Source organism: Trachinotus anak, unplaced genomic scaffold (genome assembly GCF_046630095.1).
Source record: "Trachinotus anak isolate AG129_WGS33_773 ecotype Australia unplaced genomic scaffold, CSIRO_AGI_Tana_v1 ptg000005l, whole genome shotgun sequence".
In the NCBI taxonomy this organism is placed as follows: domain Eukaryota; kingdom Metazoa; phylum Chordata; class Actinopteri; order Carangiformes; family Carangidae; genus Trachinotus; species Trachinotus anak.
The window spans coordinates 18,228,360-18,244,958 of NW_027273856.1; the positions used below are offsets into that span (position 1 = coordinate 18,228,360).

The 16,599-nt window shown below is 42.2% G+C and overlaps 1 protein-coding gene across 2 annotated transcripts in view; it reads left to right on the plus strand.

The window, feature by feature from the left end:
• The window catches only part of ches1 (checkpoint suppressor 1), a 60,554-nt gene that overhangs the window by 31,611 nt on the left and 12,344 nt on the right, over positions 1 to 16,599 (plus strand). For both annotated transcript variants that reach the window (XM_071478679.1, XM_071478680.1), the window contains 2 exons: positions 8,717 to 8,868; positions 16,140 to 16,198. In XM_071478679.1, the coding sequence (XP_071334780.1) occupies positions 8,717 to 8,868; positions 16,140 to 16,198 (211 nt within the window). The remainder of the gene's footprint in view (positions 1 to 8,716; positions 8,869 to 16,139; positions 16,199 to 16,599) is intronic.

Consider the following 16,599-nt stretch of genomic DNA (forward strand, 5'->3'; position numbering starts at 1 on the left):
GTCCTGTTCAGATGAGAGGCGTCCTTGATTCTTTTACCCTTTAACTCGGATCATTTTGAACTGTAGCGTCGCGGGTGAGCGAAGGTTGTCTGCTTATGGTGGTTTGTCGATGTTCATTCATCAGCAGGTTATTTGTGGCACAAAGTTTCCACTGCTGTATGCAAAAAAAAGATATGATTTTTAAATTCATGTTTTTTCTTCAAGTGCAACTTTCTGGTTTTTTGTTGTTGTACAGTATGGATACGGAGGAACATTTGTAATCGACAGACGGATGGAAGTGAACATGTTGTGGTCATTTACAGCTCTATATTTTCACTCTGGGGCTCCACTCTAGTAGCTTTGTAGGATTCACAGTTCAAATAAAGTCTTTATTTACCTCAAACTGCCTGTTATGCAGCCGCTCAGTTAAGCCTCTGACTGAAACAGGTAATATTAGCTCAGGCCTCCTTAAGAGACCTCCTAAAAAACCCAGTTTCATCTGATTGGCCGAACATCTGGAAGCACACCCAGCACTTGTCAGCAGGACGTCTCTGTTTGGTTAATGTTCTGTCCATTAACTTATCAGCTTATTGTGTGACACAGACCTTTGGTGGACTCACTCTTTCAATAACAATCTGTATATAAAATGTTTCTGTACATGTCCCTGTATGTTAACAGCTGCACATGTGGGAAATGTGCTGAAATGAGGTGGAAAACATTTGCTGTCAGGAAATACAAAAGCCAACATTGCTAGTAAAATCTTACTCTGCTGTACAGTAAACCTGCACTGGTGGTTATTTGTATGCTGAATTACATTAAATGCCTGTAATACTACTCAAGCAGACTGTTTTGGGAGAAGCAGCTGTGCTTGGAGCAAATGATTGTATTAAGAAATCCATGATGAGCCGACATCAGCTCATCGCAGTAGTAGAAAGAACCACTGGAAACCCAGCAGCTTTTGTTACTTATACGTTTACCTCATTAATTGAAACTTTAGCCACATTTAATGTGAACAGCTAACATTATATATAACATACGATAGGGAAAAGCATAATAGATCCCCTTTAATGATTTTTTAAAAGTTGCTCTAATCAATATTTTGACTATAAAAATGGGTCAGATTACTGTGTGTGAGTCACTCACAGAGAGTGTGTTGCCACCCCGCTCTGCTTTAGGGAGCGTTGTAGCTTCTTTATGCTAAATGTTTTGGTTTTATGGTCCGCAGCGTCACTGGTGTGGTTCTGTCTCGCTGCTCTCATTGTGAATTAAATTCTTCCTTTCTTTTTCAATTAGTCTTTATTCCTTAATTCAGTGTCTGTGCACAAGGTCAGTCACAGGTCACCATAGTTCATTGTTTATCTCTAACCTAGTGAGTGTGCAGCTGCTCCACTCCCATCAGCAGTAACCATAGTAACCAAGGTTACAACAGGGCCCCTTATCGATAGCAAGTGTAGGGAGGTGTAAACATCTGAGAGTCCCAGGGACACATAGTGCACATCATGCTCTTCAAGACAAAAGTCGCGTGAGTTAGGAAAGAGGTGATCATGTTTAGATTTAGGTATCAAAGAGAACTTTCACACATGTAGGCTATATGAGAGACAGGGAATAGTTTATGTGGGAATATAGTTGGTGAAATGGCATTATACTAGTTAGCCTGTTAGCAACTGTAATTGTCCATCGTCTATCTCCTTGATGTATCAAGCTGTAATAAATCCTCCTGCTTAAGACATCGGGCGTCTCCTGTAAACACCGTCATCCAGCTCACAAGATTTCCATCACGCTCATCAACCCTATTTTCAGCCACAACAGAGAAATTTTCTTTGAGAAAAGCCTGGGGTAAACCCACTGTCTGCTACATGCTCAGAAAAAGTTAGTAACTAGCTGGTAAACAAAGTAGAGCATTTAGAGGCTAATGAGACAGATGTTTCCCACAGGATTTGATGGTGACCAAAACATGGCTAAATGGAGGGAAACGCAACCCCAAATAAACGCTAATGTTGCGTGTCTGCTAGATGTGTAAACTACCAGTTGTTTGCTAACATGTTAGCCGTATCAATTAACAAGGAGATAATGCGTTCATGTGTTTTCAGCTTGATCTTCTGTCCCAATGTGGCAAAAAAAAAACAACAAATGCCTAGCGTTGTTTTTGCTATCTGTTTTCTTACCTTGTTTAAAGGAGCTATATGTAAGTTTTGCTATTGCTACATAGCCAATGTTAGCATTAACAGCTGTTTACTTATCAGTCTACAAGAAACGTTGTGAGTTCAGGGTCAAATTTCATTCCTTTACTCATCAAGAGCTGTCTCCAGCTGTGGGAAACAACACTAATGTTAACCCTTGTGTCTATCACACCTTGTATTCTACTGAAGTTAGCATGCTAACTAGTTAACCCTGATCAGTCTTGCCACTTTCCAATAGTGACCCACTGACTGTAATGTGCTCAGAGGGTGTATTATAACATCTTTTCTTGTAAACACAACGATGGTCGAAGCTCTTGTCAAGCGACAATCACAACCGCCTGATCCTGGCAGGAAACCACGTTCAGAGGCAGAGAAAAATTCACAAATAGCCCCTTTAAAACTGGTGTGACATGTTTTTTCTGTCTCTGTGAGGCCTGAATATAAAGACCAGCCTCGTCATGACATACCATGCATGATGTAGCCTAAGGGAAGAAATTTAAACATCTATCAGACTGCTACAAACCAAAGACGAACCAAAACCCAAATGACCTCAGTGAAATGAATTGCCAGGATATCAGATTGTTTACATTGGACTAGGCCCCGTTTGTTTCTCTCATGTAATTTCAGACTTTTGCTTTCGAATCACAAGTAGAAGCTACTGTTTGGTCAAAGTAACAAACTTTTTGAAATCGATTAAAAATGTACTTTACAGCAGACGGGATATTTTTCAGCAGTAAGTGAAAATGACCAGCCAAGTTTTTAAAAGTTTGCCTTGTATTAATCTTCGAAGAAAACAGCGCCATATCTGTGAATTGTCTGTAATCTCTAATGCAGAAAAAACTGAAATGTAAAAATGATGTCTGCATGAGAAGCATAAACTGGGGCAGACTAAATTAAAACCACATGGAAAACAGGTTTGTGGAAGAAAAGTCAATTCATAACACCTGTAGAAGAAATTTCCACATATTACCCTGCTCAGTTTTTCTGTGCTCAGACAAAAAAAAAAAACCTGTTGTCCAAGCAGCATGTAACTTTTACACCCAACAGGCCGCCTTTGTCCTTGAGTCTCTTTGCCGTCAAATGGCCTTCAACAAGAACAGAAGTGGCAGGTTTCAAGCAGCTTTACCAGAAGAAGCATCGCTGCTCTCCTCCTGCCTCTCTTGTATACTAAATTGTATGTTATCACAATACTTTACATTGGTAGTATAGGTTAAGTTGTATTGCAGATGAAAATGTAGAGGACAACAAAGCCTCTTACACTGATGCTGCGCATGTTTCTGTGCAGGGAGAGAGGCAGCTGTGTGCTCTCAGTGCATCATACGTCTTCTTTAATCTCATCCGATTACTGAGTGGAAAACAAAATTTACTCTCTGCTCTCATAATAGACAATATGTCACTACAGTATATGCCATTGTTAAAGATAATTAAATGGTTTAAAGCTGTAGATTCACTGGTGGACACAGAGAGTATAAACTGTATTATTATATTATATTGCAGCAGCCAGTAAAAGAAAGGATGATTTTTCTTACTGTCACAGGCACTAGGGATGACAATATTAGTTGGTCGGTTGATTAGTCCACCACTTTTAGCCTGACTGAAATATCTCAACTCTCAGATGGATTACCATGAAATTTGATAAAGATATTCATGACGCCCTGAGGATAAATCCTACTCACTTTCATGATACACTGACTTTTCTTCTAGCGCCACCATGAGGTTAACATTTTTTTTTTTATGGTAAAATGTCTCAAGAACTATTGGATGGATTGTTTATTATATTATTGATGCCATAGTATGTGGTACAGAATTTCATGTTCTCCACAGGCTCCATCAGGTAACAATGTGAAAAAAAAAGCCTTATTCTTTAAATATAAGTAAAATGTATTAAATTGACAAAGTAGAGAAGTAAAGGTTAGTGGGTTAATATTAGCAATGTAAACTCTTTGTATTGCCCTTTAAGTATTTGTGTGTAGTCCATATTTTTGCTGTGCTTTGTCTGACAGGAAGGTATCCTCTCAATATTGATGGTTAATGTAAATGTGAAAAGATAATATTACAGTCAGGAGTGCAGTAGCAGTAATGTAGTGCTACTAGCGGGGTCAGCGGCAGCACGACTTTTTAATATCTCCCATTTCCAAGGGAGACCAGCCCCCACGGCTTATATAACACAGGAAACAGATGTTGGCAACACACAATCATCTCTCTCTCTTTGTTTTTGTCTCCCTCGCTCTCTCCCTGTCTCTTCGTTTATGTCCTCTTTCTTCCTCTTTTGTCCTTTACTCACACTGTGACATGTCCCAAGTATATATTGTATGTTTTCCCCATCGTGAAGATACCTGTTCATTGTTCAGTATCCCACAGAGGCTGCTTCTATAATCAAAACCACTACAAACTAGTGTAGTGACACAGATACATATAATTAAATCCATTTCTTTTAATATTGCTTAAACTTGCAATTTAGAATCTGATGCAGTGCCAAGTCACTTTTAGTTTCACACTGTGTGAAAGGAGGGGTTAATGTTTCGAGTGTGGATTATTTGTTGTGTAATCTGTCTCTTTAGCTGCAAACACCACAGTGACGTGATGGGACTATTTTATATCACATAGATGCAACAGAAATAAACACATGATCCAGACAGTCCTGGTCTCAGATGAGTAAGACCAGATGGGAGCACAGGATAGCGAGAGGAAAAATGGAGATCACACATATAGTTTCAGGTGGATGTCCTCCATCGCCTGCTTTGCTGCCGTAAGATCCACCATTGTGGACATTCTATTTTTAAAATCTGTGTCATGCTGTATCAAACTCAGAAAACGTAAAACCCATCTCTGACCTCAAATACTTTCTGTGATAATTTGATTTTGAGATGCGCTGCCTTTTTCTCAACTTTCATCAGGAAATGAAAAGTCCATTTCACCTCCTCTTGCTTCCAAGCCCAGATGATGCCTGTTGCCAAGGCGACTGCTATAACCCAGGTGACAGACCCTTCCTGCGAGCTGCGTCCTGTGATTGGCCTGTCGACCCTGGTGTGGATGGGGGAGGGGGGGTGGAGGGTGTCTGCAGATTGAGCCTTTTGATTGGCTGGCTGTTGGCAGAGGCAGGGGCCCCGGCAGACAGAGATTCAGTAGAGAACATTGATTTAATCGGCTGGCAAGCGGGCAGACAGTAGGAGCACGCGCACACACACACGCAGACACACACACACACACACACTTATACAAACGGCTGGCGGGCTGGAGGTGCAAGGGGAAATTTGGCCCAGTGGGGGTCACCTCTGTGGGAGCGATTGTATGTGTGTGTAATATCATGCTCTCCAGGAGAGGCGTTGCTGGCAGTAATAGAAGCACTCCCAGGAGCAGACCACGCTGGGTAATATCACACTCCCTAGGGAACTTGCCATACACACACTCACTCACTCACACTTACACACACACACACACACACACACACGGCGCGAAACACAGCACATATGGCCTGTGTTCAACATGAATGACATACTAATGCAAAGATCCAGACAGGGGGGACACAAATCAACAGTGCACACACATGCTATTAGCTTCATTCTTACAAGGTCAGATGATGTAGTGACTGATTCTCTGGACCTCGCAGGAATCAGGAGACACAGAGAGAGCAGTATTCACAGGGGCTCTGGATGGCAATCTTTCATGAGAAATTATTTAAGTTGAATTGTAATTTATTTTACCAGAGAGTCTATAAAACAGGAAAAATCAGGTGTCAGACATGAATGTGGAGGTTAATTTAATCTGGGTTTTTGAAGCCTGCAGCAGATCAGATGCCAGTGCTTTTTAATATTCCGTCTTTGCACTGACAGTGATGTTTATAAAATTACATTTCAGGTGATTTAATTCAAAACTTTGGATGGTATGTATTATATTCTGATTTTGCAACGTAATCAGAACAGAGCTCTTGCTGTTGTCAGTGAGACAACGTCTTTAGAGCTTAGTGCAACATAGTACAGTGTAGTGTGGTGGTGCTGAACTGATCTAAGTTGAATTTTGGACTTTTGGACTGAAAACAACAAAAAATCAGCTGCAACACCCTGTCAATATGTTGACCCTCTGACCCATGAGTATTTGGTGGTCATTACTACATTATTACACGACTGCTCAGAACTCATTCGTTTGGATCTCATCTACACACCTGTGAAGTTTTGTGACTGTATCTTGCACAGTTGTGACACAGTCTGTCCACAAACAGACAGACATATCAACACCTGTCAAAGTGCTCAAAACTGCCTCTGTGGTAGTTCTCGCTACAGTAGGTGTCTTCAGGACCACGTTTATCCATGATGAGACACACACACACACACACACCCACACACACACACACACTGACTCACACGGTGAAAAAATAACCAGCCATGCTGTCAGGGCTTGTGATCGTGTAGTAATGACTACTGAGAATCATGGGGTTGAACATCAGCATGTTGATGGTTTATGTGATGTCATCACAAGATGGTCTCTACTTTTACCGAATGTCTTGAATGGGACGGGAACTGAACAAACTGGGATACAGTGATAGACAAGTTATGTTTCCTATAAGGCCTGAACAGTTATTGGAAATATTATTGAAATCACAATATGGCCAAGTGCAATATCCAGATCACAGGAGCTGCAGTTTTTCAATTAAGGTCAAATGTATCACAGTAGACCATAATAAATGACGCACTGAGGTGTTGATGTCCCGGCCGACAAATCATATTCTCCAGACAGAAGGGAACACACTTGTTTGGTAACAGACTCCTGCAAAAATCACATCATCGTTATTTGTATTTATTTATTTTTTCATGTGAAAATGAAATTCAAATAAAATCAAAAATGACCATTCCCACTAAAATTGTGACTCAATCACAACACCTGTCAAAATAATTGCAATATGATTTTATTTTTGTGTGTTTGGTTCAGGATGCAGGATAAATCCTTGTCTCTGATTGGCTAAGTCTCCCCAGAACACACGTGATCAATCATGAGATCACTGGAGAGCTTGTTAGTCTTACACCTCGATGTGAGTGAGATTAAGATGCTTGATAAATATGTTTTATTTTTCACTTTTAGTGAAAAACTGTTGTACTTTTTCCACATTCCGAAGGGTTTTTCTTGTCCGTTGATGTTTGATGAATCTGGGCGCAGGACAGCCTAAGAGGTGGCAAAATTATTAAATAAATCTAAGTGGTCACAATTTGATTAACATGATAGTAAAGCAGAAAAAACATCCTCTCTCTTTCCCAGGGAATATGTTTTAGGTATAAAGTAGTTCCTGAGGACAGTGCACACAGTGATGCCTGTGGATTATCTTTTATTATAGATGTATATATATATATTTACCACAGACAAAATGTCATTCACTTTTGTTTTATTGCAGAAGTCTCAGATATCTCAAATAATGTGTAACTAAAACTAAAAGCATCTGCATGATGAGCAGAAACTATGATTTGGGTGAAGTGACCCTGTAAAGTGGCATCACGCCAGAACACTGGGAACCGCTGATGTCGTGGAAACATTTAAGTGTGTTTTTCTCAACCACAAAATGCTCCTCAGGTTTTAGAATTTGTCTCCGGCGCTCACATGCACGTCTCTGGCACATCTGACATTTCCCTCTTAATAGATTCCTTGCAGTATTTGCAGAAATCAGAAGCCTGCAGTCATGACATCTCCCCGCCCTGTAGCCTGTACCTGTAACACATCACAGAGCACTACAAAGTGAGCTGAACAGCTTTAATTTTATATTTACTTCTCCCTCGCTCTCCCTCTTCCTCTGCCATTCTCAGCCTCTGCCGTGCACAAACTCCAGATTTTTGCCACATTCCGATGACGGGGCAGATGAAAGTGTGCGGAAGAGGGCTGCGAGAGATAGAGGCAGGGAGTGTGTTTTCACGCCGGCCTGAGATCTGAGATCCCTCCCCATTTCTATAATCTATAGGCTGCTTTTCACTCAGATCGGGAGCCGACAGCTTCATTAGGTGAGGGGGAAGCTGCTTTGATCTAAAAATACACACCGTCATCGCCTCTGGAGTGGGAAAAGTTAAAGAGTTTCCCTGTGTCTTAATAAGAAAAAAAGATGATTTTTATTCCGGGGAGAGGCGGAGGATTGGAAAATATTGAGCGAGGTGGCATTGAGGATGCTTTCATTCTCATTCCTGCAAGTGTTATCTTCCTTGGGAATATGGGAATGTTGAGTGTGTGTGTGTGTCTGTGTTTTGTTTCTTTGTTTTGTTTTGAGGGGGGAGGGAGGCAGTAATCTATCTGTGTTTGAGCCAGTAGATGCTGTTGTTTTTCTCAGGCTCTTTATCTCGGAGGGACTGCAGCATTGCTGTGTGTACAGGTGGTTTGGTAAATAAGAATCCAGCACAAGGTCCGGACTTTGAGCTTGTGTTTGGGCTTCCGACTTGTTGGCTCAGGCCAGAGCGCTGTGATGTGTTTGTGATGTGCTTTGAGGGGCCCGATAGCACTTCCAATAACATCGCTCTCATCTCGCTCGCTGTCCCCTCTCCGCCCCTCCCTCGCTCACCACCTCTGTCCGTCTCCCTCTCTTTCAGAGCATAGGCAAAGGCTCCCTGTGGTCCATAGATCCGGAGTATAGGCACAACCTGATCCAGGCGCTGAAGAAGACACCGTACCATCCCTACTCGCCCGGCCTGGCCACCCCCTCCACCTCTCCACCCACCCTGCCTCAGACATTTCACCACAGGTAAGAGGCGTTAGCTGACTGGCTGATTGATAAGTGTATATGACGCATCTGATTTACTTAATTGCTAATTGCTTAATCACTTTGCTTAATTAGATTGGATTATTTAGTTTAATAAACACATTCACTGGTAGAGGGGGGACAGATAGATACACACATACATACAGTAGACATACACACACGTATAGATACATACACACACAGATGCTACAGCACACTGCTACTCTAGAGCCAATAAGAACAGATTCGTTCTGTGATTCAAGAGAATTTGAGGCGTTCACCACTTTACTCATGAGCAGTTCAGAGCTGTCGCACTAATCATCTGCCAGTTTTTTTATTTTATGATTTTATTGGTATATTTTGGCACAGTAACGTATACATTACAGTAGTGTTGCTGGTGTTTATGTCCAGGATCATCCTCACCCAACAACGTAACATGACCTACTGTCACTGTCACACCCCCTGACCACCTCCCATCTGACTCATTGACCACTTTGCTTCTGAGAGTTTTTGGTTTTTTAATTAAGTAGGTTTTAGACATAGTCTCTTTTTTATTTTATTTATTATTTATTTATGTTGTAAATTGTATTTTATTCTATTGTATATGTTATTTTATTAATAATATTCTTACATGGGTTTTTCTTTTGTTTGTTTTTTAATGTTGTTGTAGCTTTTAACATAATTAACTATTGTATCATATCTCATTGTCAGCTTTCTTATTTGATTTGTCCTTTTTTGGCTGATCAGTCAAGTGAAGCACTTTGAACCAAACTAACCTGTATGAAAAGTGCAATTCAAATACAGTTTGACTGATTCGTTGATTGATTGATTGATTGACAGTACACTGCAGCAGATATACTGTTAATGTTTTCTAATAGATTTTGGTCCCTTTAAAACCGACACTGAGTCTCCTAAAAGCCTTGAAGTTTCTTTCTTCTTCTTCTTTGACTCTTAGTTTTTTAACTAAACTTGTATAACAGAGCAGGTTGCCTTATATGGCAGTTTAGATAAGTTGATTATGCTAATGATCAAACCTCTCAAACACTCACAGCCTGATGAACAGGTGGCAGTTTGACATCAGCGACTTCCAACAAGTTTGTGCAGTTGAGACTTTGATGAGTCCGACTTTGAACACTGATAAAAACGAGCCACACAGAGGAAAGTAAAGGCCCATTTATCTGATTAATCGATTGGTCAGTTAGAATAAAATGAATGGGCAACAATTTTGATGATTGATTATTAAGTCAATTATCAAGCAGAAACATTCTCCAGATCCATCTTTTCAGATGTGAGAATTTTCTACTTTTTTCTCTTTAAAAAAAAAAAAGATTTACTGATTGATTGTAATTTTCACGTCAACGATTGGATACTGAGTCTTAAAATGAAGAATCTTTGCCTTTTATGTACTTGGTTGCCTATTTTCTTCTGCAATTTTGTGACAATTTTTGTAGCAGGGAAATGGGTTTTCAACTGTTGCTCACTTGTGGAATAAAAATAAAAATATTCGAGTTCCCAGGATAAATTCAGAGAAGCACTTTTGTATTTATGCAGGGTTGGTGTTTATTTGACGTTAGTGTTTCTTAAAGAATCAAATCAAAACAAATTAAATCTGGACAGTCCTAATTAGAATTTAATGAAATGGGAAAATCTGTGCCAATATTCAGCCATGTATATTTTATTAAATTTCTTTTGTTATTTCCTGAACAATTAATCAAAAATAGATCTATGCACACATAAAAATATCTGTGAGTTGCAGCTCGGAGGCAGATAGAATATAAAACATATAGGCTACACTCCTCCACCTCTCTCACTCTCTCCACCCACCTGCCCCTGGCGTTATGTAGCTGACCCGCCCCATCCTTCCTATAAATCTTTTTTTTTCTTTTTCTTACCTCTTTTTTTTTCATGCAACAACACTCCCGCCCCTCTTCCTATCTCCCCCTCCCTGAGGCACATCACAGGTAAAACCGCTCGTTTCCTTTTCTTCTCTCCACTTGTTCACTCCCTCACCTCCTCCCCAGTCTTTCCCATCCATCCCCCTGTTTCGCCTCTCCTCCAGCTCCTCACACTCCTCCGTTCTCCTCCTCTCACTCTCTTGTTTCCTCTTTTAACATCTCACACACCCTCCCGCTCATCCTCAGGCGTACATTACAACTGGTGGGGGCACCCAGTGCTCCGGCTTCTTTATTTATCCCTGCTGTGATTTATTCCCACTCTCTCTCTCTCTCTCTCTCTCTCTCTCTCTCTCCAATCTTCTCACTGTCTCTCCACCACTTTATCATTCAATTAAATCCTCTTTTGTCTACATTCACTTCTGTTAGTCCCTAACAGCCCCCCCCCCCCCCCATGTGCACACACACCTCTCCACTCCACTCCACAGCAGCATCCACCTGTGCTGTTTCCTCCACACTCCTCCCCTGACCTCTCCTACACCCTCCATCCTCCTCCTTCGCTAACGTCTTGGTTTCCGACTCTTTTGCCCATCCCTCTGGATATGTCAGCGAGAGCTACTATTAGTCGTCTTTTTTCCTTTCTTCACTTTCTCTCTCTCTCTCTCTGTCTCTCTCATTCCCTCTTTCTCTCTCCACGAATACCCCACCACCACCTCCCCTCCACCCCGCTCCCCAGTTGATCCGGGCAGGTTGGCTTGCAGAGCCAGCGGACTGTGTAAGACAGAATAATTGGTTCACCATAAAATGTAAAAGTGTCATTTTGAACAATGAGGTATGGGGAAGTGGAACAAATTGGGGGGATATGGGGGGGAGCGAAGGCTGGGTGTAGTGGGGGAGGAGTGGGAGGGAAGGAAGGGGAGGTTGTTCATTTGCATTGTGACACACAGTGGAGAGAGAAACTGAGGAGAGTCCATTTCTTGGTTGGAGCAGAGCCGAGGTCCCTTGTGATGCAGCACCTGAGGAGTGTGTGTGTGTGTGTGTGTGTGTGTGTGTGTGTGTGTGTGTGTGTGTGTGCTTGTTTTACTGTGTTCATAGGATTTGCTATACTTCTGGAATCTGTGGGATCTGGGACCCCACAACTTTCACAGGCTGTTGGAGGGTTAAGACTTAGTTTAAGGGTTAGGGTTAAATTTAGGATTAGGTTAAGGTTAGGGTAAGGGTTGAGTTGTGATGCTTAAGGTTATCTTAAAGGGACAGGGAATGCATTATTTCAGTGATGGGTCCCCACAAAGGTAGCTGTACAAAAATCTTACCTTCCCAGCAGCCATAAGTTTCCATTATAACTGCAGCTAACAATTATTCTCATTATTAGTCATCATTCCTTTCTTGATTCATTGATCAATTATTTTATCTACAAAATGCCATAAAATATTGAAAATTGTCCATAAAAGTTCCCTTAGAGTCCAAGGTGACATCTTCAAATACCTTGAGTGATCTAAAACAGAGAAAAGAAGCAAATGCTGTCAGTGAAGAAGCTTCAACCAGAGAACAGTGGCCATTTTTACTTGTTTATGAGAATAGTTGATACAGTTATTGACTGCAGAAAGTGTTGCAACTTAAGTTTCCATTAATTTCTTCACAATATGAAAATCAACAGAGGCTGAAAACTCCTTTGTTGCCTTTCTTGTTGACAACACAACAGTTGTTTGCAGTTATGAGCACGGTTCAGGTGCGTTTAAGTGCAGTTCAGCATCAAACTCTTGAGAATGAGCTGGTGAACAAACTGTAATGCAAGAAATACCTATTATTGTTTGTGTTTGCCATCTATTCTTTTTGCTTTTTGTCCAAGAGAAAGCAGCTCTCTTTGACTCAGATATCAGAACATATTTGAACCCTTGAAAGTGAGAACTTTCAAAAATGTCACTGCTTCACAATGACTACTATGAGACATAGAAAGGTTTCCAAATGATACCTATGATTGAATAGCAAGCATCTTTCAGGTCTCTGTGAGTTGACTTTTTCATATTGTCCTAAATTAATGGAAACCAGCAGCTGCATGGAAGGTAGAAAATCAATCTGAGAGAAACTGGCCAGCAGCAATGTAATGTACACGCACAGCATGTACAGTATATGCACAATTTGTAACTAATGGGCTACAACATGAAAACCACTTGCATGGTCCTTTAACCTCTTTAACATTATGCTGCTGCTGTATTATACAGTAATGCTGCTGAGTCCATATCCCAAAGTTTCCAAAGATATCAAACATGTCAGTCTCAATAAGCAAAGCACGTTGATGATTATCCACAAGATATCTGTACTGCTTCCAATTGATCCAATAGTGCAGCAATAAAAAATACATTTGTGTTGGAACAAGCAGATACAGAACAGATGTGTGATAGTTTCCTGCAGTGTGGAAGGAAAGTATTCTCTAACTTTAAAGGCACTTAGTGGTGAATTTAAGAAAAAAAATGGACATGGAGTTAGTTTTGCATCTCCTCTCTCAGGCTTCTCTCTGGAGCTCCAGTAACAACAGGTCAGTCAGCCAATCAGAAGAGAGGCTCTGACTAAATCAAAATGTAGCAGATTTCAGGTAAACACTCAGAGAAACCAAATCCTGCAAGGTTGGATGGTGGGTCCAGGTGGGCGGGGCATGGGGGATAGCTGAGGGTGGTGACTGCTTTGTTGTGACATCACAAAGTTCCAGAAGTCCTGACGGCTGGTTTTAAGGCTCAGTTTCTGAATACAGGCTGTGTGCATTTCTCTGTGGACTGAGGCTTTGATACTTTCACTGTATTAATATAGAACCTGGACCCGCTTTATTAAAAAAAAAAAAAAAAAAGATATGGAAATCCTGCTTTCTATAATATGGGACCTTTAAGGTGTAGATTAGAGGATCAGTGAATAAAGAAGACGGTCCATGTTAAAACAAGAGAACTAACACAAATGTACAGTCTGTGTTAGAGTAATGGAACAAGATATTAACAGTTTCCTTTATATGTATCTTGGAACTCAGTAGATCCAATCAATATAACACAATATCTCTTTGAAGAGCACTCACTCTCAAGAATATTATGTTATGAAGTGTAATGACTGTGAATGGTTACACAGCGTGTCTATTATGTTAAGGTCAAGGACTGTCTCAAGCTGTTCTACACAACTCAGAAGTGGACGATGAACACAGCGAATGAGAAGATAGAGAGAGAGGAAGAGATGGAGAAAGAGGCTGAGATGGGAGGAGGGGGTTAGAGGGAGAGCAGTGACGCTTCTTTGTCCTCTACTCTTTGTAGCTTTACACCTCTTGGTTTTTCATGGACCATAATAACTCACGCCGCACCGGTCGACCCCCACATGCAGTTTGCTCCAGTGTGTGTGTCCGTGTGTGTGTTCCTATCTGCATATGTGTGCAAGTCCAACTCTGTGCATGACATGTGTTTCTAAATGGGTGTATGTGGATGTGTCTGACATATGAAAGAGAGTGTGTGTGTATGTGTATGTGTGTGTGTGTGTGTGTATGTGTGTGTGTGTGTGTGTGTGTGTGTGTGTGTGTGTGTGGAAGGGAGAGAGAGAGCATGCTGGGTAGGAGGTCAGCTCCATGGTGCATTCCTTCACACCCCATCAGCATCTGGATGGGAGGAGGAGGGGAGGGAAAAATGGATGGAGGGAGAGAAGGGTGTCTCAGTGGGGTTGGGGAGGAGCTCTCTCCCTCTCTCCCTTCATTTCTTTCTTTCTTTCTTTCTTCCTCTCACCTCCCTCTCCCTCCTCCCTTGGAGAGAAAAGATGAGGAGAGATGTTGGTGGTGGTGGGGGTGAGCGTCTGCCACGAGTTTAGTCCCTCGCCTACTACATTAAATGTACAGGGTTGCCTTGGCAACGGGAACGCCGCCATGGCAACACATGTAGTATAAGGCAGGTGCTGTCGCACTGTGAAGCCATTTGTTGAGAGAGAGAGTGAGAGAGAGAGAGTGAGAGAGAGAGAGACAGCGCGGGGATGGGAAGAGAGACGGAGAGAAAGAGTGAGAGAAGGGAGAGGGAGCAGGGTTGAGTGAGAGGGGGGAGAATGAGCTGGGCAGGGGGTGGGGTGGTAGGGAAAACAGACAGGCTGTTAGCGCAGGAAAAATATGTTATCGCCGTGGCAACGCAATGTGGCAACTCTCCATGGCAACAGCAGGTGGCTCAGGGCTGAAATTTGCGTTCTGCTTTTGCTTTTTCGTGTTGCTTTGTGTGTGTGCGTGTGTGTGTGTGTACAGTAAGGGAGTGTGTCTGCGTGCAGCCACACACCTTTGTGTTTGTGTGTGTGTGTGTGAGTCCATCTTTTCCCTGCATCTGGTGGGGTGAGAGCCACATCACAAGTGCAGACGTCCAAATCCTCTCATTCAGCAGCTTAGCAGAACATAAAACAGGACTCATATTACAAAGGAAACTCTCCTGATGAGTGGAAACGAGTGGGTTGCTTTTTTCAGAGTTCACAGCGTCCCCAGGTGTTTTCCCTCCTGTTTGTGTGTGTGTATGTGTGTGTGTGTGTGTGTGTACATATGACCAAGATGTATGTTATCAGCTGCACGCTGACTGTGTTTGAGAGCAGCTTGTCTAACCACAGAGAGAAAAAGAAAGGAGCAGTCAGACGTGTTGCCTAATGGGGAACTAAAGACCACTCAACCTGGGAAAGCTCCTACATCCTCTCTCTGTCGCTCTCTCTCTCTCTCTATCCTCATCCCTCCATCTTTCTCCTTCTGTCTCAAAATTATGGATTCACCAGCAGAACTGTATCTCTTCTTGTGAGTGTGTGTGTGTGAGTGAAGATGTCTCTGTCTATGTGAGAAATGCCGTCATTACCTCCCTCATTAGTGGTGCAATGATCACGTAAACTGAATCCCCGGCTTTGTGTGTTCTTCTTCTCCTGTGTGTGTGTGTGTGTGTGTGTGTGTGTGTGTGTTTGCAGCATGAGTGTATGAGCGTGTGTTTTAATGTGTCACACTGTATGCACGTCTGTCTTAAACATGCCTGTGTGTGACATGAGCGTGTGTTAAATGTGTGTGCGCTGATGAGGTTTTTTTTTTTTTTTTTTTTTTGAATGTGTGTGAATGGACCAGTGGCGGGCGGTGGGGGGTTGTCATGAGAAATTACCCCCATGGACTACAGCAGCGAGGCTGTAATTCTCTGAGGTAATCACAGGGAATAATGGCAACAGTGGGACACCCGGGAATCTAATCACTATAATCAGAACCACTGGCTTATGGGCTCAAATTCCTGCTTTGCTATCTGCCTCATGATGAAGCCTGCCGGGCTGGTTGGCTGCTGCAACACGATCAAATGATTGACCAGTTTTCTCTTTCTCTTTCCTCACCCCCCCCTTCATCCCTTCTTCTTCTTTCCTCTCTAGTCCTCCATTGTGGTCGGGGAGTCCCCTCTTCAGAAAGAACGGAGGAGTTCTCCTACAAGGTACCGTTTCACCTCTGCAAGTCTTGCACTGTGTGATGTGTGTGATCTCCTCTCTTCCTCTCTCACTCTCTCTCTCTGGCTCTCTCACCCTCTTCCTCACCGCCCCACAACCCCAAACCAGCCCCTCCCTCCACCCTCCACGGATGTGCCTACTCCAATCATCTCAATTCCAAATCCCTCTTTTTAGAAGCGCACCTTGAGAATACCGAGCGCTGAGTTCTGACACTTGGCTCGCCGCCAGAGGAGGGATGTTTTTTTTTTGTTTTTTGTTTTTTTTTACCACGGAGGCATATTTGAAGGTTAAAAAAAAAGGAGTGATGGAGACAAAGTGAGAGAGGTAAAGAGAGAAAGAAAGGGGGTGAGAAAATCCCATCTTCAAATCAGAAGCTGGGGAGCAATCC